Source organism: Athene noctua, chromosome Z (genome assembly GCF_965140245.1).
Source record: "Athene noctua chromosome Z, bAthNoc1.hap1.1, whole genome shotgun sequence".
Classification (NCBI taxonomy): domain Eukaryota; kingdom Metazoa; phylum Chordata; class Aves; order Strigiformes; family Strigidae; genus Athene; species Athene noctua.
This window is the reverse complement of record NC_134077.1, coordinates 58,815,220-58,838,027: the sequence shown is the minus strand read 5'-3', so window position 1 is coordinate 58,838,027 and position 22,808 is coordinate 58,815,220. Positions and strand designations below refer to the sequence as shown.

Below are 22,808 nucleotides of genomic sequence, written 5' to 3'. Positions count from 1 at the left end.
GGACATTATAATTGCTCACTGCTTCCTGGTGGTCTTACATGGGTTAGAGTCAGGTGGCACAGATCCTTTGCTTGTAGGCACATGTGTTTCCTCTTTAACTTTGAAAGCATTGAACCTGTTTCGTAGTTGTAAGCCATTAGGTGGGGCAGATGCCTTGGTCTTTGTGCCAGCAGTCACCAGCTTGCATCCTTTCCCTTCTCCAGAGGTTGCACTTATCTAAATATTAGGTGTGGACACTTCCTGCATCTATATTGCAGTGGGGGTCCAGGGTTCTTCAAGCTGTTGGAACTCTGAGAAGATCCTGACTATTTCCTTTTCATCTTTTCTGATGCTGAACAGCCTGTCCACTTCTTTCCATAACTTCTATGCTTGATGTCACAGCTCATCTAAGGCAGCAGGCTTACAAGTAAGAAAACCATCTCTCCTGAGATCAAAGATAGATCTCATAGCCTGGGACTTGCAGAGCTTCATCCACCACCCAAAGCACCATCTGCATCAAAGCCTCTTCTCCAGCAGGGACAGCTACTCCAGCACCTACCAGGAAAATTACCCTGTGGTATATCACCACTACACTTGAGACTATTTACACTAGGACAAATTCAGCTGAGATCTCCTTCTTTGGACCCTCTTGGCCTGGTTCTTATATAGGCCTCTCCTGAGCACCAGCTGTTTAATAGGTGCTTGATCCTCCCTAATAAGGTGTCAGTTGCTAATAAGACTACAGGCACCCTGAATTAAGGGCTCTCATCATGCTAATTAGAAAAAGCTGGCCCTTTCTCAGGCCCATACCTTTATGGCTGTTCTTACTTCATCCTTACCTGGCAGCAGCAGGCACCCTCAGAGGGTTTCCAGACCTTCTGCAGTGATAATGGACTGTGTGCCTAGAAGTTCCCAAAGCAGAACTCTGAGAATGCTGCTCAGAGTAAGAAAGAACAAATAAGAGAGGATCTAATAATTTGAGACCGAAACCCCCTTGAATTCTTACACCTAAGAGCTATTTCATGCTTTTTTTCCTAAGTAGCTGCAGTAATCTTCTGATTAGGATTCATGGGGAAGGGACTCATTTCTCTGTGTGTTAGAATATGTGAAGATACATATTCAGACCCACAGCAGACTCATGCAAATAATAAAACATAAATCTGTAAAAACTGAGCTCTAGACCAAGCGTTATTATATATTACTGTTTTTTAAGAAGAAGTGTGATCATTATTTACTCAGCCTAAAACTCCTACTAAGAATAAGATAGTTTTCCACAAATATTTAAATCAGTTTTATGTTCAGGTTCATGTGTAGTCCAGTGTTGCATCTGGGATAGACCTGAGTGCGCCAGGTTTAATCTGAATCTTTGAGAAGTTGTTTTTCTGTTTTCAGTGACCTCACTGTTAACACATTTAACATAACCTTACTTAAACATGTTTTATTCCTTTGCTTGTTATGTACCTATACAATTTCCATCTACCTTGTCTGTGTTCTGAGGTCATTATGAAAAAGAATATAGCAAGAAGAGAATGAATGCATTTTATTTCAATATATAAAGGTGGCTTATAAGAAAGAAAGAGAGAGACTTTTTACAAGGTCCTGTAGTGAGAGGACAAGGGACAATGTTTTTAAATTGAAAGAGGGTAGATTTAGACTGGACATTAAAGGAAGACATTCTTTATGTTGAGGGTGGTGAGACACTGGAGCAGGTTGCCCAGAAGAATTGTGGATGCCTCCTCCCTGGAAGTGTTCAAAGTCAAATTAAGTGGGGCTTTGAGCAACCTGACCTAGTGAAAGATGTCCCTTCCCAGTGCAGCAGGTTTGGAACTAGGTAATCCTTAAAGGTCCCTTCCAACCCAAACCATTCTATGATTCTGTGATTGTAATTAATCATCACAAACTGCTGCCTGTAAGAAAGGCAAGTGATAGAATCACTGTGAGGCAGAAGAAGCAAGTAATCTCTTACCTGAGATGCTCGTCTGGCTTTGTGAAAGCTATCGTTCTCCTTACTATGGGTCTTCTTTCTGTGGTGTTGCCATTCCAGGTGCTGACTGCAATATTATCAAATAGTTTATTTGTTTTTTTCTGTTCACCTTGCACTAAACTGAATGCACAAACTGTGAAATTTGTAAAGCTAACTAGTGGGAATTCCTGTGTGTTTGCCCAACTTCAGGAAAACATCAGTCTAAAATGGAATGATATTTTTAAGTATACCGCAAGTGAAACACCATTGTTTTTTACATTCATTAAACTATTTTACCCAAATGCATTAGACTCCAAATACAAATTGGGTGCTTTTCCCCCTTTGTAGCTTAGTTTTGAGTAGGGCTTAGCAATATGAGGAGAATACTGAATAATTGGCACAATAACTGAGTTCCACTACTAGCTTTTTCTTTTGAATGTAATCTAAGTACGTTATACAAAACTGTGTCTATTAGACTTTTCATCAATGTAGCACATTCAAATTTCATCCAGAATTTGACTCTGCAATCCCCTGTGCAATCAGACTATAAAGCCAAAAACCTATTTTTGTTGTGCCTGCTGTCTGCAAATCGGGGTCTTCTCTGAGACACATCATATCTTCCAACTGCTATGCACTGGATAGCTGATCTAAATCGTTCAAAAACCACATCATTCATGGCAGCCACAGACTCTGCATTTGCATTTCAGTGTCTTAAATTCTCACCTATTGCAGACCAATGTGGATTAATTTTCTACATCATAATAATGTGTGGATATGTGTACAAAGCACTGCTGTGAGTTTTTAAGTTTATTGGAAACTTTATTTCCTGAGGGAGAAGAACTAGTCTGGAGGTGAAAGAGGACAAAATATAGCTCTCTGCTTGAGTTTTGATCAGTGTGGTGCCTATCCGTCCTCTTAGAGAGATCCTTAAGAGTGTTGGACAATTGTGTATCTGCCCAACAGGTCTTTTTTTACTGGGTTTCACAGAATTGTGATGTGCTTTCCTTCCTTCCTCATTCTTTATCCTTCCTAACTGATTTCACATAGCAGAAAGCAGAGATTTTACTCACCTAGGGCAGTCTTTGGGTGGATATTGTAACCATAAGCAAGCTGAGCTGCAGTGGAATGAGGCTGCTGGCACAACACAGAGAGCTGTGTCTGCACTGCCTTGCAGGAGGTGTTGCCAGCAACTGTGCGGTGTACCAGGAACAGGTCAGAAGGAACTGTGAAGCATACCTTGAAGTAAATACTACTCTGGAGCTAAATCAGTTTTGAAGCCTCAGTATCTCATCCATCTCATTGAAGTTTCAGGGGGAAGGCAATGCAGATATGCAGTTTCCTACTGAGCTGAGGTTTCAGCACTATGAATATCAGATATGCAGAATCATCAGGTGGTTTTTTTTATGTTTGCCACAACTTCAATTTCAGGAACTACATATTGCCTTGGGGTATTAAGAATGTACAAATTGGCTACATTTTGCTACAAGCAAATAAAATTCTTGGTAGTAAACTGAGTAAGATCCCAATACCTTTTACATCTTAATGACAAAACTGCTATGTACACTGGATAACCTAAATGAGAGGGTGGCTTAAATGCAACCTTCCCCATGTGGTCAATCGGAAGAATTCTTTGGCGGCTCATCGCTATTGCCCCTAGTCTAAAGATCAGGTTCTCCAGGCTCTGAAGCACTTAATTTCTCATTTACTTAAAAGTTGAAAATGTGTTAAGGGGTAAGAACATAAGATTGATCATAAATACCCAAATTTAGTCCCCTACCAAGCCCTAAGTGAATATCCTAGTTGTTAATAGCTCTCGTCCAATAAAGCCAAAGTATTTTTGACTGTATAATCAAGGATGCCTTCTTGTTTCATTGTCTTGCATAAAAGCACAAGCTGAAAGTAAACCGTGAAGTGCAACTATTTATAGGATCATTCAGTAGTTTTTAATCCTCAGAGATTTTTTAATTAAATGCTGAATTTAAAGTGAGAAAAATGAAACACTCTGTTAAAACTATGTCACTTCTTAGGCAAATATTTCCTTACAGAATGGGAAATGACTTGTAATATTTGAATGCAGTCTCCAAGCTGAGTTTATAGCATATTAACTACTCCATCAGTTCTATTCCTGCAAGCATGAGAACCTTAAGGACTTCAATTCAATACTATAAAAGTGTACTTATTGCCTAATTCTCTGTGCTTTAAATGAGCATCCTCATATGAGAATCATTGTTTGCCTTTGAATTGGTCTGTCTTTGCATCCACTGTGGCATAGTTTTTAGAGTTCATAATTGAAGTATATTACTTAAATCTCTTTTTTTCTAATAGGGAAAATATAGGAATTTTATACTTCAGCCAAAAGAGATCATAATGTAGGTATGATGTGTATCTTCTGTATCCCCCATGCTGTCTACCACATCATGGGGGATCATGGGTACTATCACATCTGAATTATTTTGTAAGATTGTTTTCACATTGCATATTTTGTTATCTTTACTTTTCTGTCATAATGAAGTACTCTGCAAATCAAAAGCTGAATAGGAGCAGGTCATTTCTTGTTGAAATACAATCATCTCTCTTTTGGTGAAGGGACAACCATTTAATAAACACAGGGAAAAATGGAGTAGAACAACCACCAATGGAAAGCTGCAAGTTAAGCTGATTCCTCATAAAAGAACCCAGGAATCAGCCCTGTTTGAAGAGAATGAAAGAATAATTACATTTATTTTCTGTCTCTTCTCATAACAATACTATGCAAAATGTGTGGATTTAAAAAGTGTGAGAAATTCAGACAGTCCCACAAAGTTGCACAGCTCTGTTTTATTTGTATTCCCAATGGAAGAAAATATCAGCAGAGCCTCTGGTCATGTTTCTTAAATATAGTGTGATTGTCTGAAGTGCAAATCATAATTAAAACAGAAAATTCCCTAAGCTTCTTATAAAGAAGGGCACAGAATAGTTTTTCACATTACACTGATATTTTATGGATATATTTACTTTATCCTGAATAAAAAGAATAATTTTTTTAAAACAGAATTCACAGATGAAAAGTTAGAACAGATTATATGCAATTCATTGAATGAACTGTTTCATTTAGAGAATTTCAAAACATTTTTATAACAGTAAGTTTAAAAAAATCTGTAAAGAACTTGCATTTTTAAATTGCATTAGAGTGTTATCTTTATAAATAGCTAATACATTGTACGATTCCAATACTAAAAATCTATGGAGAAAAAATCCTAGATAATTTAGGGAGCTGGCTATGGACCAGATCTTTCAAATCCTCTCCAATGTTCACTACAAAATCATATGCCATGAGTTTGAAAGACTGTAATATTACTGAATGGAATGTCTATTATCTACTCAAATATTAGGCATGTCTTAAAGAACAATTTCTTTCTGAAGAGGGAAGATGCCAAAATGCTGTCATCTGTCTCTTCTGCGTAGCCAAAGCAATGAAGGGAGTTCTGCTTTGCTGTTTAATCTTCCAGTGTATCTTGGACAGAAATAGAATGTCATTTTATGTACTTTGTCAGTTCATGGTTTTAACTGTCCTCTCCTGATGGATCCAAGAGATCTCTCTCCCTTTTCTCCTGTGGTAAGGCCATACATGTCAGTTCTGGTAATGTGTTGCATCAAAACTAATGTTAGCATCTTCTAACAAAAAAAAAAAAAAAAAAAAAAAAAAAAAAAAAAATCACTCTTAGCAACAATTACAAGTAGGTTTTTTTTCTGAAATTAAATGTAGATGTATGTAGTTTTTGACAGTTGGTACCTAAATTTCTTCAGCAATCCAGATGCCCTGGAAAAAAAAAAAAATAGTTGGATATCTAGGCTGGTGGGAAAATGAGCTTATTTTAGGTGTTTGGGGAATGAAAGAACAGAGTTGAACTATGTGGGGAATGAGAGAAATGAACAGGTTAAATTGTCCTTTTGTAGAACATTTTGTTTAGGCAGGAGCAAGTTACCTGCAGTTTTGTTTCTGTGGCACATTAAGTGGAATTCAGGAAATCAGGAAATGGGCCATCAAAATGCCCCAAACAGGACTTTATTGGTATGTTGCAAAATATTTTCAAATTGAAGCCTGTCAGAAAGATGAAAAAAGTACTATCTTCATCTGACACTATCCAGTTTTCTTAGGGTGGGAGTATGCTGACTTGGAAGGAAGTCACAACCGTAGAGTTTCAATCTGGTGAACTGAGCAGTTTCATGCCTATGGAGCTTTATGCATATGAGGTTCATAATCCATGACAGAGGCTGCTGAATATGTAATGTTCCCAAGTCAGTGGACAAGAATCTCCTGTGTTCTAAGTTAGACCTAATCACAAGGCTCAAGGAGCCATCTCTTTTCCCCCCAACTCTAAAATTAAGAATCTGATTTTTTAAAATGTGTGCTAAAATTTTATGTATAACAGATGTGTCTGTGTTTGCATAGTGGATATATCATCACCCCACCTGCAAGTTCCAGTTATTTTGCTCACAGTTCCCTGTGAAGTTACTTGTTTTACATGCATTGGATTTGGTGAATGCATCATAGATTTATCCTTTAATAGCCTGGCACAGTTTGTATTTGTCCCAGATGGGTTACATAACTGGGAACTTTGATCTGATACCTTCTAACATTTATAGATTCCTAAGGAGTAAATGTGTTACAGTTTTGATATGATTGATTTTAATTAACACAAAGCTTAACTCATCTATGATTATCAGAAAGCTTGCCATTATTGTTGCTCTGATTACAATCACTTCAAGTTTTTCATCTCATAACAGACTTGTAGAATTGCAGACCAATGAGGCGTTTAAAAAAGTAGTAAGGCTGGAAAACCGAATAAATCAATAACAGGAAGTTTCTGAGCAGTGTTACATCAACAGATGTGTACCTCTGTAGTTAGGGAATTACTTTTTTTAAAAAAAACACCTCCATATCCTTCACATGGTGTTGCTTTACATGCTGTTTAAACTTATGATATAATACAATTAATGGTAGCTTTAATTCAGGAAGGAAAAGTATGGCTGCTTCTGAAGCTTCAAGACTTAATTTTGCTTTCAGACAATGCTTATGAAAACAAATTTATCTTCCTTTCTGTGTGTCTTAGCCTGAGAGCGAGCTCTGCTCTGCTCTCAGAGAGAGCATTTCTGAAATGAAATTTTAAGTTTGGATTCTACACTTTTTTAAAGGAAAATTAAGTTATGATGAAAAAACAGGATGGTTTTCACCCCAGGATGTTTAGAAATATCTTCTGAAGTTCTCTAATTTCAGATTCTTCCAATTTCATGTATTTTGAATATACTTCATATACTTTTCATACTTTTTCATGTACTTCACTTTCATATATCATTTTGAAAGGAAATTAGAGCTTTAATTAAATCTATTTTTAGATTGTTCAGTTGAAGTTTTTAGGAAACTTATTCTTAATGATTAACCCCTTTTTTCTTTCTTAGATTGAAGGATGGAAAATTGCTTCGTTCTGAAACACTTGTATTTACAGTGATAGCACCCTTTTGTTAAGAACAGCCTTCCTGATTAAAGCAAAGTGCCCACCAAATTTTTTTAAAGACCCTAAAAAAGGAACTTCATTATATCATATTAATTCGCAACTCAAAGTATGTTAGTACTTTTCAGGATGTCAGCCTTTCCAAGTTGATTCTCTTTAACATGGAGTGAATCTATATTTCTACATGTGCTCTGACATCTTGTTTCATGTTCCCATGTCCTTGCAACATTCTTGCAAGGATGCTTCTATACAGAAGGTCAAGTTACTTTTCTTATAACCTGAACACAGAAGGTATTCTGCTGTCAGCTCTCACTGCTGCCCACCAAGAGGGTTGGAGGTTTTAACTCATTGTATGCTGCCTTTTTGTGAGGGCAGCAGGTCATTCATGCAGGGAAGAAGTACTTAAGTAGTGAGTGAGCAGTAAATGCAGTGTTGTCACCCCTTCACTATCCCAGGAAAAAGCACAACGGGGTCCATACTGCTCCTCAGTGAAGAGAGGAAGTGCAGAGGTAGACTCTCCATCCAAGAGGAGTCTGTTATAAAGTAGAAGGAGCCAGGCATAGAAAGACAGTGATTCACAGCATGGTCTAAAACCCCATGTAAACTCATTTTAATTCAAACACATTGACATATGCCTTACAGGCTTCTTTGTGAAGTGGAAGTCCTACTCAACAGGGATATTTACAGCAAAAGTCAAATTTAGAGACCACAGAACATATGCACTCCCTATGCCAGGCCTCCTATATTCTCCTATGCACCTTTATACCTCTTCCCCATTCCCATTCATTGTCTCTTCTAACGACATGTTTGCTGGAGGTATAAACACTAGATAGTTAAATCATATTTGAAATTTAATTGTGTAATGAATATCCTGCAGTCTCATTTGGGCTTTCTTGCTGCAGAGAAGCACAGATAACTTTTACCAATAGTATGAAATCAACAGGGGTTTAGTCATTGTTCTCCCAAAGAAGCTGTCATAAGCTGACAATGACTTTTAGATACTGTGCTGCTACTGATAGTTATTTGCAGTTGCTGCAGGGCTAAATCTTTGTTTATCTTCTGTCATAAAATATGAATCATAAAGATTCTCTTAATTTTCATTCCCCCAGCTGATCAGCAATTACTTATCCTGTAAAACATCTGACTCAGCTGATTTGAAACATTCAGTTACAATTTTTAAGTGAGAAAACTGCTTGGTGTAGAAGCTTTCATTCATCAAAGGATACATGTTCTAAACTAGAGCCCACTATTTTGTAAGACATTAAGAACAGCAGTGTTTCACCCAGAACAGCCCTGAGGAATTGGCTTTTTGATATCAAGTGGTAGGGTTCAAGTACTAATATTCCATATAATATTACTATTTATTTCTGCTGTTAGCCCACTTTTAGAGCACTAACATTAGCACTGAGGAGGAATACAAAAATGATTACTCTTCAGACTCCTGGAAGATGAGCATGAGCAAAAGCAAAATGGTTTCTTTGAGTGCACTCAGGAACAGAGAAATTATTTTTGTTGCTTTCTTACCTGGTCCTGTGCAGCATCAATTAGGTTAGGTTGAAACTGTTAGGAAAATAAAAAAAACCTAACAACACAAATACTTGCAGTTTCATAAAATGAACCTTGAGTTGAATTCTGCTGACTCACTGATAGAAAGGGGTCTTCATTTTACCTTGAAGTGTTGGTGTCTGTCAAATCCAGACTGTCACTGTGGTTCTTGTCTTTATTAGGAAATCCCAAAGGCCTTATAGTTGGAACGATCTTCTCTCATGCAATATGTGGGAACTGAAATAAAAACTTCAGAGATGAAGGACTGCAGTATGATCAATGTGTTTTTCTAGAACAGTGTTTTCCAATTTGTTTTCCAATGGTTTCAGCAATTCCTGTCCTTGAAACCTGCCCAAAACAATGTGATTTGTTGTCTCTCTCTTGTTTGTTTGACCCTTAGATGAAGTTGCTATGTTCCCTCATGTCTGTTTTTCTACTTCATTTTTTTCTTTTTGAATTTCAGACTTATCAACGAGTCTTTGAGGGACCAGTTGCTAGTTACCATACAGAAGACTTTCACATACACCCGAACCCAGGCACAGCACCTTTTCATTGTCCTCATGGAGTGCATGAAAAAGAAGGAGCTGGTATGTTCAAGCTTTCTTTAGAGGCAAAGAGAGAGCTCTATGCATTGTTTTGATCAAGTCTTTCAGGTGCCTGTTGAAGGATTTCACAGATCTAATCGCTGTATCACAGACTTTAAAAGGATATTATATCATGCTGATTTGTGTTTACTTTAATCTATATTTTCTCATTTAAAGTGATTAATCCAACAAATCTGTTCCCTTTGTAGACTCCTCTACAGTTCCTTTGACAGGACAAAATCCAACTAGTAGAGTATGGATATTACTCCTTTCAGTCATTCTCAGGCATATTATGATTAAAATTCTACCTCATTCAACTACAGAAAACCTCACAAGGAAGCATAATTGTTTATTGGTTACTTGGATCATATTTTAAAGATGCTGTAGAGTTACACAAGTATCACTAGGGCTATTATTTAGTTATGGAGATGTATGACCAGAAAAGAAAACAGTTTGTCTCCAAGGCTCCTATTCTGCAGTGGCAAGGGTATCCCTTTAACAAATACTTACACTGTTTTGAGGAACGCAAGATCTTTCAACAGTTTCTGGAAGCTCCACGAGACTGCTTTTGCAGAAGCATTTCTGAAGCAAACTCACATTGTTAAAAACTTGGGGTTCAGTTCCAGGGATTTTTATTTCTTACAAACTGACTCAATTTTGTAACTTCATCTTTCTTCTAAGCTTTGTTTTCAGTTCATATCATAGCTTCCTGGAATTCCAGGCTGATGACAGTCTGCAACACTTTTTTGTAGAGTAACACTCAAGAGGAAAGACTGACTCAGTTGTTTTACAGAGGTTTCATTTTCTGTAACTGAGGATTTTTGTGACTTCATCCTCTGCCTTTTCATTTTGGTTGAAAATATGCCACAGAGTAATTGACACTGGAGGGAAACAGGGAAAAGCAATTAGGAAATGTTAATAAAAAAGGCTGTTCTTCTAGACAGAGCTTTGTAAAATAGAAATTTCTTTACATGGTTTAACTTGCCAAAGCACAGTATTCTGTTTGGTTTGTGTATCCATCAAAAAGTGGTCAGCATTTCTTATGCATAACATGTGCCACAATCATCTGGCACGTACTTGGACAATGACAGACAGGAGAAGATCCCAAGGACAAATTTTATTTGAAGACATAACAGCAACATGCAGTTCCATTATGCCATTGCAATATAAATGATTGATGAACTGGACATACAGCAGCCCCTGCTGCCTTCTTCCTCCCACAGACGGAATTGAAACTCTATAGCAGACTTTAAAACACCCTTTAGCTATTCACAAGCAGTCAGTGCTTCATACACAGTGCAGCCCATAAGGTATAGTCATCCTTTCCCTAGGTGAACTACATCAAGCCCAAAATCAGGTGTTCTGAGTTTGAATGTATACCACTACCCTAACCATATGTAAAGAGAATACATTAAAACAAGTGTTTCCCTCTGGTATTTCAGTTGTACTCAGTATTAATTTTAACAGTAGCATGCTAGAAAGATTTTATGTCTGAGATGTGGTTTCTAGGCTAACGGTGTCCTTTAAGACTCATAATCTTCTATGTGAATGTAAAAGATAGTTGATACTCATAGTGATGAAGACAGCATTATCAGAGGAGATGACTGACCTTGGAATTGTGATGTGTTCCCAGGAGCAAGTGGTTCTACAAGTGGAGCAAGTGGACCTTCATTGGTTCTACAAAGCCAGATGTTTCGTATTTCCACATCTCTCACAGCTCTTGTCCTTCATCAGGCTTGACCTCCTAATTTGGCTGTGCATAAGGCAAAATACTGCTTGATGAGCGGACTTCATAATTAGTCTGATCTCCTCCATAAAGAAACAAATAGAAGAACGATGCAAAAGATTGTCTCAGAGAGCTCAACAGCAGCCAGATTGATCATGGCTATTTCGCCTAGGTTCACGGTCAGTGTGCCTGACTGTTTGACTTTGTGGCTGGTGAATTCATAGGGAACAAAGTAGACAGTGCAGGAGAGGTTTGTCATATTACAGTGTGCTGCTAAACAATTAAGTATAAACAGTACAGGCAGGAAGATGCTCTTATAGTAAAGTACATAGATACAGATGAATCTCAGACATGGAGAGAGAAAATAAAATGCAAGTTAATCTCTGGAAAGGAACAAAAAGCTATCTTTGAAAATTTTCTTAGAATACTTACTTAGAATGTGTAAAAAGACAGGTATCTCTTTTTATAAATTTGACATAAGTGTGGAGGCTGGGGAAAAAACATAATCATAGCAAAAATCACCCCTTTAAAAGAACATCAGATTTTTCAAATTCTGACATTTTGGACTTAAGTTTTAAAGAATTGTCTCTGAACTGTATGCCCAGAGAGCATCATTATTATTGATGTGCAATGTTGCATTTATTTGATAAAGTGTGAGTTCGTTTGTTGTATAAAATCAGAGTACACAAGCTGAATGATAAGGTGAGGCCATATCAGAGGAGAGATCGAAGTCTGTTAGGTTTGCAAGACAGAGCAAATTCCACTTCTCAATTTAGTGAGTAGTTTTTATAGAATTGAAAACTTAGTGGTGTTGATACTGCAAGCATCAGCATTTATATTCAGAAATGTGTTTGGACCACGGTTGATGAGGTCTGTGGTATAAAAATCTATTTTAAATGAAGTAGACTGTACAGGTCTATATATATAACTGTAGATTACAAGGTCAGAAGAGTGTTTTGTATATAATTAATAGATTATCTACTGTCACATTTACATAGAATTCTTTAAAAAGTTTATGCCAATAAGTTTCTAAAATAGGAGCATGAAGGCTCATCAAAGCTAAGTGGGCAGGAGGCAGTATTGCAAACTCCAGTCCACATTTTTTTTCAAAAAGCACCATGAACATTTTTTCTACATGTTCCTGTCTCTTGCATGCGGCTCATGAGAAGCTAAAGCCACCCATTTGATGATACCTTGCCTGTCACTAAAAAAAAAAAAAAAAAAAGGAGGGGAGGTGGAATTTAAGAAAAGAAAGAAAAAATTTTTGCTTAGGACATTTGCATTCCATATCAATTAGTCCAAAGCTACCATAAAATGGAATTCCATAAATGGGGGGGGGGGGGGGGGAGATAAGTATGAGACAGTTTTTGATCTTTCCTTCTACTGCAGTTACCTTGCTCATCTCAGAATACAGAGAGCAGGTGAGGGCACTGCCTGCACTGCTCATCCTGGCAGGGACATCTCCTACTGGAGCCTCAGCTTGGCCCCAGAGTCAAGTGGCACCAAGGAAGTCAATCCCTCAAGACAGCAGATTTGGAGACTTCAGATAGTACCTGAAAACACACTGTGTTAGGTTATAGTTCAGAAGTCTGTTTCTAGCTGTGCAAAATTTACTTCTGTCTCAGTAAATAAATTAGCCTTATTATTCTCCCTTAAAGACTCTACTTCTGGTGTTTGAGTTTTCTGACAAATATAGGCTGCTCCGTTCTTTCAGTAGTACTTAATCATTTTGTTTAGACTGGCATGTTACTGGAGTGCTTTGTTGACAAATCACAATGTGAATTTTCTCAAAAGCCAGAATGTGCTTTCCAACAAGCTGCATGGATCCATCTGTGGAGCTTCTTTGGGCAGGAACTGGGAAAGGCCACTTTGTGGCAAGCCAGAAAGTTCCATGTCCCTGAAAATAAACATACTTGTTGAGGTGAGATACATTTTTCATAAAACTAATGCTTCCAAAATAGTGCTTTGAGAGTGAATAGACCTGATTATATATCAATTTAATAGAAAAGGCATTTGCCATGAATCAGGATAGATCCAATATTAGTACCTTAGTAATCAAAAAATGGCACATTAACACCAGCAGTAAAGACTGTGTACTGCCTGCTGGTTAAGTTTGTTTTCTTATTAATATCATGACCATTTTCTGCTAAATTTGCTTCCCTGAATATTCAAAGATTCAGTTACTACATTAAGCAAATAGTGTCATTGCCTACCACTGCACCACAAGAAAGGTTTGCAGAATGAAGAGCATATGGATGGTGGGCATGCGTTTGTGTGCATCCATTAATTCCAGGAACTCGTTTCCATGTAGAGGTGGCAGACACAATTTAATTAGGTTCTTGCTAAAAGAGAATCAAAAAGTCCCATCTCTTTCTCATGTCAGCTAGTAATGGCTATTTTTAACTTGTCTCTCTTTTTTGTTATTCCTGTACCTCAGTGTATGGTCACTGTGACAAACATAATGGTTACTTGGGGATAGTGTAAACCTTACTTCTACTTTGTGTTGCTGAGTGTATATATATGGTAACAGATCATGCCAGATGACTTTATGACTAACAACTCTGGTGATGTCAGGTTAAACAAAGCCAGTGTCATGCTGAAGTAGCTAGGTTCATTGAGCTATCAGGATAACCTGCATCATGAAGGTGCTTGCTATTTACTGTGTTCTTCTTTCAAAAAGAGATGGATTGAAATTGTCCAGAAATGCATAGTGCATGATCAGGCTGTGTTGCAAGGCTAACATTCATACCCTAATATTATCTTACTAATAAAAGGCTTTGACTCAGCTTATTGATTACTGACCCAAAGTACTGGGAAGCTGTTGAGTGATTTAGCAGTTTCTTTTCTATTTGAACTATGAATAAGATCTATTCATCTTCAGTGGTTTCAGTTTTGTCTGACTGAAAAGGCTGGAGCAAACCTGTCCATGTTTCTGGAAGAGTTTATACTGGGAATTGTACATCTAAAATTGTTTATTAGCATACACATAGATATGTTCTGAATTCAGTATTAGCTAAATCCGATGGACTTATAAGAAGTTGCCGACATATTGTCAGTTCATTCCTTTGGGCCTTCCCAAAAGTTGAAAAGTTCATTCAAATCCATTTTTTAAAATAAATGTGGCTTCAAAAAAAAAAATTATTTCAGCTAAGATTTTTTAATGCTGATGGAATCTTTTTTGTAGAGGGGTCAAAAGAGAACTTAGTGACTTCTCAAACAGAAAAATCAACTGTAGTTCCAGCAGTGATATAGTTGCTGTGAACAGCATGGAACTTGGCAGTAGACATATGGACCAGGAAAGCATCATGTAACTACCAGCCTGCTGGTTGCTGAAACAACTCTTGTGTCTTCTGTGGAAACACTAAGATTTCCTGTGTAAAGTGTACTGACCCTAATTCATCCTCTGTGTCCAAATGGAGATGCCAGTCCTCTTCAGCAGTGACTGTAGCAGCTATCCTAATTTTAATAAAGGTTAAATCTCCTGTCCAGTCAGTGCAAATCAGTAGGATTAGTCTAGTATGTGGACCCTACCTCTGTAAGTAAGTCAGATCAAGTAAGCTGGACTTTGCCATTGACTCCACAGAGAACGAAATCTAATCCTCAGACTGGATTTTTTTATTTCAGTAATTCAGCTAACAAGTTCCAATAGCAAAGCAGCTATATATATTAAAAAAAAAAAAAAAAAAAAAAAAAAAGGTTGCTGTTGTATTACTGTTGTATTACACTGAAATCTTGAAAAGCTTTTGATGGTACCAGCTGCTTTTCAGCTGCTGTCAGATGAGGTAGGGCTTCTGCTAACAGAAAGCACAAGAATGTCAGACCAACGGTTGAAGCAAAAGTGTACAATTTAGGCAGGTATTTAGTCACAGAATCACAGAATCATCAAGGTTGGAAAAGACCTACTCCAAACATTAATGTAACAATGACCATTCTCACTACACCATATCCCTAAGCACTATGTCAACCCAACAAACATCTGCAGCGATGGAGACTCCACCACCTCCCTGGGCAGCCCATGCCAACGCCTAACAACCCCTTCTGGAAAGAAATGCTTCCTAATATCCAGTCTAAACCTTCCCTGGCGCAACTTGAGGCCATTCCCTCTTTTACTGTCACTTGTTACTTGGTTCAAGAGACTCATCCCCAGCTCTCTGCACCCTCCTTTCAGGGATCTGTAGAGGGCGATGAGGTCTCCCCTCAGCCTCCTCTTCTCCAGACTAAACACCCCCAGTTCCCTCAGCCACTCCCCTTACGACCTGTGCTCCAGACCCTGCACCAGCTCCGTTGCCCTTCTCTGGACACGCTCGAGTCATTCAATGTCCTTTTTGTAGTGAGGGGCCCAAAACTGAACACAGGAATCGAGGGGCGGCCTCCCCAGTGCCGAGTACAGGGGTAAGATCCCTTCCCTGTCCCTGCTGGCCACGCTATTGCTGACACAAGCCAGGATGCCATTGGCCTTCTTGGCCCCCTGGGCACACTGCTGGCTCCTGTTTAGCCGGCTGTCAATCAACACCCCCAGGTCCCTCTCTGACTGGCAGCTCTCCAGCCACTCCTCCCCAAGCCTGTAGCGCTGCTGGGGGTTGTTGTGGCCCAAGGGCAGCCCCCGGCATTTGGCCTTATGGAAACTCCTCCAGTTGGCCTCAGCCCATGGCTCCAGCCTGTCCAGGTCTCTCTGCAGAGCCTCCCTACCCTCGAGCACATCAACACTCCCACCCAACTTGGGGTCACCTGCAAACTCACTGAGGGTGCACTCGATCCCCTCGTCTAGATCATCAATAAAGGTGTTAAACAGGAGTGGCCCCAAAACCGAGCCCTGGGGGACACCACTCGTGACCGGCCGCCAACTGGATTTAACTCCATTCACCACAACTCTCTGGGCCCGGCCATCCAGACAGTTTTTTACCCAGCAAAGCCTGTGCCCATCCAAGCCACGAGCAGCCAGTTTCACCAGGAGAATGCTGTGGGAAACGGTGTCAAAGGCCTTAATAAAGTCAAGGTAGACAACATCCACAGCCTTTCCCTCATCCAATAAGCAGGTCGTCCTGTCGTAGAAGGAGATCAGGTCTGTCAGGCAGGACCTGCCTTTCATAACCCCATGCTGACTGGGCCTGAGCATCTGGTTGTCCCACATGTCTTGTGTGATGTTACTCAGGATGAGCTGCTCCGTCAGCTTCCCGGGCACCTAAGTCAAGCTGACAGGCCTGTAATTTCCCGGTTCATCCTTCCAACCCTTCTTATATATGGGTGTCCCGTTGGCTAATTTACAATCAGTCGGGACCTCCCCGGTCAGCCAGGACTGCTGGTAAATGATGGAAAGCGGCTTGGCGAGCACCCCAGCCAGCTCCTTCAGCACCCTCGGGTGTATCCCATCCTGTCCCATAGACTGTGTGTGTCTGTGTGATGCAGCAGGTCACTGACTGTCTCCTCCTGGATTGCGGGGGGGTCATTCTCCCAGTCTCTGTCTTCTGGCGGGGGAGGCTGGATTCCCTCAGTACAACTAGTCTTGTTATTAAAGACTGAGGCAAAGAAGGCATTAAGCACCTCATCATTTTCCTCACTAGTTGCCATGTTTCCTCCTGTGTCTAGCAGGGGATGGAGGCTCTCCCTGGTCTTTCTTTTGCTGTTGAAGTACTTATAGAAACATTTCTTGTTACCTTTGATTGCTGAAGCCAGATTAATTTCTAGCTGGGCTTTAGACCTCCTGACTTCTGTCCTGCATATCCTCACAGCATCTTTGAAATCATTGTTAGTGGCTAGCACCTTCTTCCAAAGGCCATATTGTGGTCTTCTCTGCCACCAGCTTCTCTTAACAGCACCTGGGGACCGCCTGCTCCTCAGCCATTAAGACTTTCTTCTTAAAGAGTGCCCAGCCTTCCTGGGCCCCTATACCCTTCAGGAGAGTCTCCCAGGGGATCATTTCAAGCAGGTGCCTAAACAAGACAAAGTCAGCCCTTTGGAATTCCAGGATGTCAGTTCTGATCCCCCCTCTCCTGGCCTCTCTAAGAATAGAGAACTCTCCTACTTCATGCTCGCTGTGCCCTAGTCGGCCTCCAGCCACCACATCCTCCACCAGCCCTTCTCAAAGAGGAGATCCAGCAGGGCACCTTCTCTGGTCGGTTCACTCACCAGCTGTGTCAGGAAGTTATCTGCCACACATTCCAGGAATCTCCATCCTGGTCCATCCTGAACCTCTGCTGTGCTATCGTCAGCAGCAGTCTGTAAAGACCAATATTCCTTCCATTGCTTACATTCACTATGTGGACATTTTCTGGGTTTTTTGGCACATACTGCCTGCACAATTATCACACACAGAGTAACCTAGGAGATACTAATGCAACTTACTACAAATCTCTTCCCTTCCTACATATTCCATGTTTAAAATTGCAGCTACAGAAATTAAATGTACGGTGTTTCTTTTCCCTCTAAAAATATAAGCTTGTGAAAGTAGCCATTAACCTATTCACACTATTAGTAAGTAATTCTGGGAAATGCACATTAAATCATTATACAGCTCTGCCAATTGTCCCAGTAATGAAAGTGAAGGTAAAACAGTACTGTGTAACACAACAACTTCCACGTTAGATAATACAGACCAATTTTTGCAACAAGGGAATTACCCCCTGGTCCTGATGTGTCTGGGGAGTTGTAATTTCTTTCGCCTTCTAAAAAAAATATAATTACTCTTTCTGTGGCTTCAGGTGGGGCATGCAGACCCATTAATTACTGCTATAATATCTTAGTCATAGACAAGGAGTTCACTGTATAAGATGCAGGTTCTGTGTAGATACAGCAGTAATTGCAAATACACTGTCCTATAGGAGTATCTTACACTAAGTGAGCTGTCTTTTCCAAGTATTACCAAGGATTATTAGTCTCACCATCAAGCAAGCTAGGAAACTATTGATTTGTGGCTGGGTTTGCTGCTTGTTTTCTGTGTTACCATGACTTTGTTGTCAACCTAATATGGAATAGACCTAAGCCTGCGTCATCTATAACAAACCAACCTGGGCATCCATGTACTGTCAGACGATTTGAAAATATGTTGCAAAACAAAACTAGAAATTGAAGTTTAAGATGGAATGAATCCCAACTTTAGTACCCTTGCCACCCAATCAACTCGCCATACTTCCTTTTAAGGTCAACATTTCTAGTTCAGACTAGAAGACATATGTGTGCATGTAAGTCCCGCAGACAACATTTTTTAGGGCAATGACTTGCAAGGCATAATTTTTCAGTATACATAGCAGCGGAAATGATCAAACTGAAATTTTTTTCTCTTAAAGTAACAGAATATTAGGTCCATCCATCTCAGCAATCAGCTTTTTATATCACTTGTGGCTTTTTTATTAAACTTTGCCTTGAAAAACAATTCTGTTTTAGATTGCTTAGTATTTGTGAGCAAAAGATGGGTTACAGGTTACTAAAAGCCCAGAATGACATTAGCTTGCTTGGCTGTTTTTTAAAGAAATTGTCTTACCCAGGACTGTTAGTTTAGCAGGAGAGCAGAGACATTACAGATCCAAGGTTAGGTGTCAAATTGAGCCCATTTATTCAAGAGTAAAACTGTCTAAGGCTGTGATTTGCTACCAGTTCTTAGTTTCCCAGAATGAGCTAACAGGACTTGTGCAGGAATACCCACCCACATAAAGACCAGTGATAGGTGAGACTAAATGTAAAACAAAGCTCAAATCATATGCACAAGGGTCTTATTCAGAAGATCAGACATACATAGATAGAAGTTGACTCTAACCCCTCTAGTCCATGGCATGGATGCCTGCTTATCTGTTAGAAGAGTGCTTTATTGGTGAAACAGTCATGTGATGGGGTTACATGGCAGCTAACATCTCCTTTAAGAGCATTTTTTCAGGCTTCTCTGTATGTGCTGGAACACATTAATGATTCTTATATCATCACCACTGATGTTTGTGGATAATAGCTGCTTTGGGACCAGTGGGGTTAATAAACTCCTGTATACTAGGTTTCAATTGGTCTTGGCTCCTATTGCTTGGGATTCAGATGTCAAAGCCTTCTAGGTGATAAAGCTTCATTATTTTATACGTACTACTCATATCCCTTTTTATCTATTCAAGTCACTTCATGTTTTTAGAAGAAAATGTGTAAAGGTAGTATCTTGTCAATACCTCCAAGAACTCTCCCTACAGTAGAAGAGATGAAGAAAGTGAAGTACATCATATTTGCTTCACATTTCTTTCCTGAATCGGGGTAATGGAACAGGTTGGATTTCACCAATGTTTGAATGAAAATGTGTATCTCATCACCCAAACCCATTTCTCTCTTTGTGGCTGTTAACCAGTTCCAATGCTGCAGGTCTACATGGAAACACACCTGTGTTTATCATCGCAGTTGTTGATGTGCACAGCTGTCCCGATCAAATGTCAGGGGAAGTTTTGATACGATCCCAAGGGCGAGATTAAGACACAAACAATGTCAAATGCCGTACACCCAAACCAGGTTTTTATTATTAAAAAAATGAAGAGGGGTAGCGATAGGACAGAATGGAAGGAAAAGGCAGAAATTAAGCAAGGATGTGGGATAGGGCTGCAAGAAGTCACCACCATGGATCCAGCGGCATCCCGTTGGTCCTCAGTCTTCATTTCTTTGGTGGTGGGTGCACACAGATCTGGCTTCGATGGTGGATGCACAAGGAGCAAGATTTTCTGCTGCCTTTTTAAGTTCATCATACCCACTGATCAGCATATCTGCTTGCTTTTTGCTTGGTTGGTTGGGATTTTTTTTTCCTCTGGTCCAACAGGTTTTGTTGCATCAGGAACATTTGCCTCTTGTCAGTTCATTAGCAATGCAGGCACGGGGCCTGGCCTACACAATGGAGCCACAAACGGCTACAGGATGGGGCCAGCTCAGCACACCTCTGCCCCTTTGATGCTTATGTAAAGAGTCAGGGCAATGAAACCGCAAAGAAGTGGGGAGGGGTGCATCCTTCAATACACTCCCACTTCTCTGAGCAGCATCCACCAGACCAGCAGCTTCTCCTGGAGGTTTGCACAGACACAAGCAAGCTTTGAGACAGTCACAGGACATTTCAGTCTCTCACAACAGCCCAGGGATTTAAAGGACAATATCAAATTTCTATATCCCTGCTTATATGCTTTGTGACTTACAGTTTATATTTACTCATGTTTCTTCAACTTTAAAATCAGCGACTGGTATTTCACTGCCTGAATAGAGTCATAAATGGCCTAATGTAACAACAGTATGAAGCATGTTTTACAAAGGAAAATGATTGGTTTTACTGCCAAAACTTATTTTTGCTCATTTATTCCACTGGAAGATATGCGTATTCCATTCCAAAATGTTGACAGTGCTCTTAAGACTTAAAAAGAATGTGCACATTATAAAATATAAATTACATGGGATAGAGCTGTGAGATTTTCATAGACTTTTCAGTCATTAAGGGGGTGACACAGCTGTCTGAATCTGAAACAAAAGCTACCAATTATGGGAAAAGCCAACCATTTACAGTAATTTCTGCCAAATTATTTTCTGTGCAGCTAGATGGCTCCTCAATTTCAGAATTGCTGCCTTTCTTGTAATCACTGATTTTTTTCTTTGTTTTCTGCTTCTTACCAGACAATGAGTCTATGGCAAAGCATTGGATCAAAGAAAAATGTGAAGTGTTGCACTGTTGCCACAACACAAAAGGAGATGTAACATGTAAAAATTTTACAACCAACATTCAAACATCTCCCTTTGTATCATCTGCCTCTTAGTTCCTCATTTGGAATTCTTTCTTAGTCCTCAGAATAGCAGACCAATTAATTTAGGTTTTCCCTAAATGTAATTCTCTCTCATCTTTCTATTTCTGAATTTCCTCTCACTTGACCATCCCCTTTCTTCTGCAGTATTATCCATTGACTCACCTGCTCACTTTGATCTTTGTTATACCTCCACATCAAGCAGCTTTTCCTCTGAATTAAACAGGATTATTCACTGCAAGAAAAAAAGGAAATGCTTTCCCCCATTATCTGAATCATTTTGAGGCTTTGCATAACTGACCTCCTTTAATGTTTAGTTTTATCAAGCTCTTATTTTTCTCTTCAGGGTAATTTTCGTATGAAATATTCAAGTAGGCCTAGCTAAATTATGAATGTCAACATGTACTCTATGAGGAATTGCCTATTATGCTGAACCAACCCGTGCTCTCAAACAAGAGTTTCAGGTTGTATTTGCAACTGCATCTGCTTTTTTGTAGAAAAAGATGGGGTTTTCTGACTTACGTAACCAAGATGCATACAAACAGTTTGTGTTTGTGAGATGTGAGATTTAACGACATTCAAAAATATTCTGGAGTTGGAAAAAAACCTATCACTTTGAATGAATTTTAAATCGCCATATATTTTCTCTTGATGTCATAGTGAAGTGATGGTGAGAAATAGTTGTTTCTCTAAAAACATCTCTAAAAGCATGAATAATTTGCAGCATTCTTAAGATGCTATGAATACAGTATGTAAAGAGAGTGCTCTTGGCTGCTTTCTCTGCTCTTGTCACTGTTTTTTTTCCCCTTCAACTATCCATTGTCTAGTCAGCAGACATTGTCAATCTAAGGTGTAGAGAATGGGGGTTTTTTCTTCATCTCTTGTCTCCATGACAGAAGGTAAAATGCCTTTCTGTGCAGGTGTGCACTGCATTCTGCCCGCTGATTTGATGATGTTTCCTCTCTCTCCAAAGAAACACTATCTAAAAATCTGAATATGTTTTGGATCACTCTTTATACTCTGAAGTAGTTGAGGTTAACCCTACTGTAAAAAAATATATGTTCACTTATAGTATTTTGGAAATACTAAGTACAGCCTCATGCTGAATAGCTATTCAAATTCAGTCCTGGCCCCTTATACTGGCCTTGAACAGAAGAAGCTCTTCTACCTCAGTAGAGTTTCCACAATAAGTCCTAGAAAAAAAAAAAGAGGTGTGGTAGGAGGGAAGAACTCACTTTTTGGTTAGAAAAATTATTAAAATAAGAACTGCATATGCTGGTATTTGGGAGGAGTTTTTATGTCCTGTGATTTATTTCACCAAACACTGTTTTAAACTACTTCAAAACAGTTCATTACATTAATTCCCATCCTATGACCTGGCAAATCTGCAGTTAATGATGACTGTGGCTGCTGACTCTACCTATTGCTTTTTCTTCTCATCCCAGGAATAAAATCAACTTTATCCGTATATAGCACAAACATGTTTGCAGTGTAGCAGCTTAGGCCTGACTTAGAGAAGACTATCCAAAGCAAAACAAACAAATTCTTGTCTCAAGAAATTTCCTACAGGTCTATATGACTTGCTTATCAGGGCACTAGAACTGCTTCTGCCTGTCTTCTGCACAAATCCTGCCCTCTCCACACACAATAGGTCTGCTTCACCCAGATTAGTGAGAAAGAAAGTGTGAACAGTTATTGACAAATGAGGCAGGGGAATAATTTGTAAGAATTCGGAAATTTTATTATTAGAACCTGTTACAACCTATTACAACTGGCTCCTTGTCC

General features: G+C 39.3%; 1 protein-coding gene across 5 annotated transcripts in view; it reads left to right on the top strand.

Moving 5' to 3' along the window:
* The window catches only part of TRPM3 (transient receptor potential cation channel subfamily M member 3), a 310,579-nt gene that overhangs the window by 205,038 nt on the left and 82,733 nt on the right, over nt 1-22,808 (top strand). For all 5 annotated transcript variants that reach the window (XM_074933038.1, XM_074933036.1, XM_074933034.1 and 2 more), the window contains exon 8: nt 9,443-9,566. In XM_074933038.1, the coding sequence (XP_074789139.1) occupies nt 9,443-9,566 (124 nt within the window). The remainder of the gene's footprint in view (nt 1-9,442; nt 9,567-22,808) is intronic.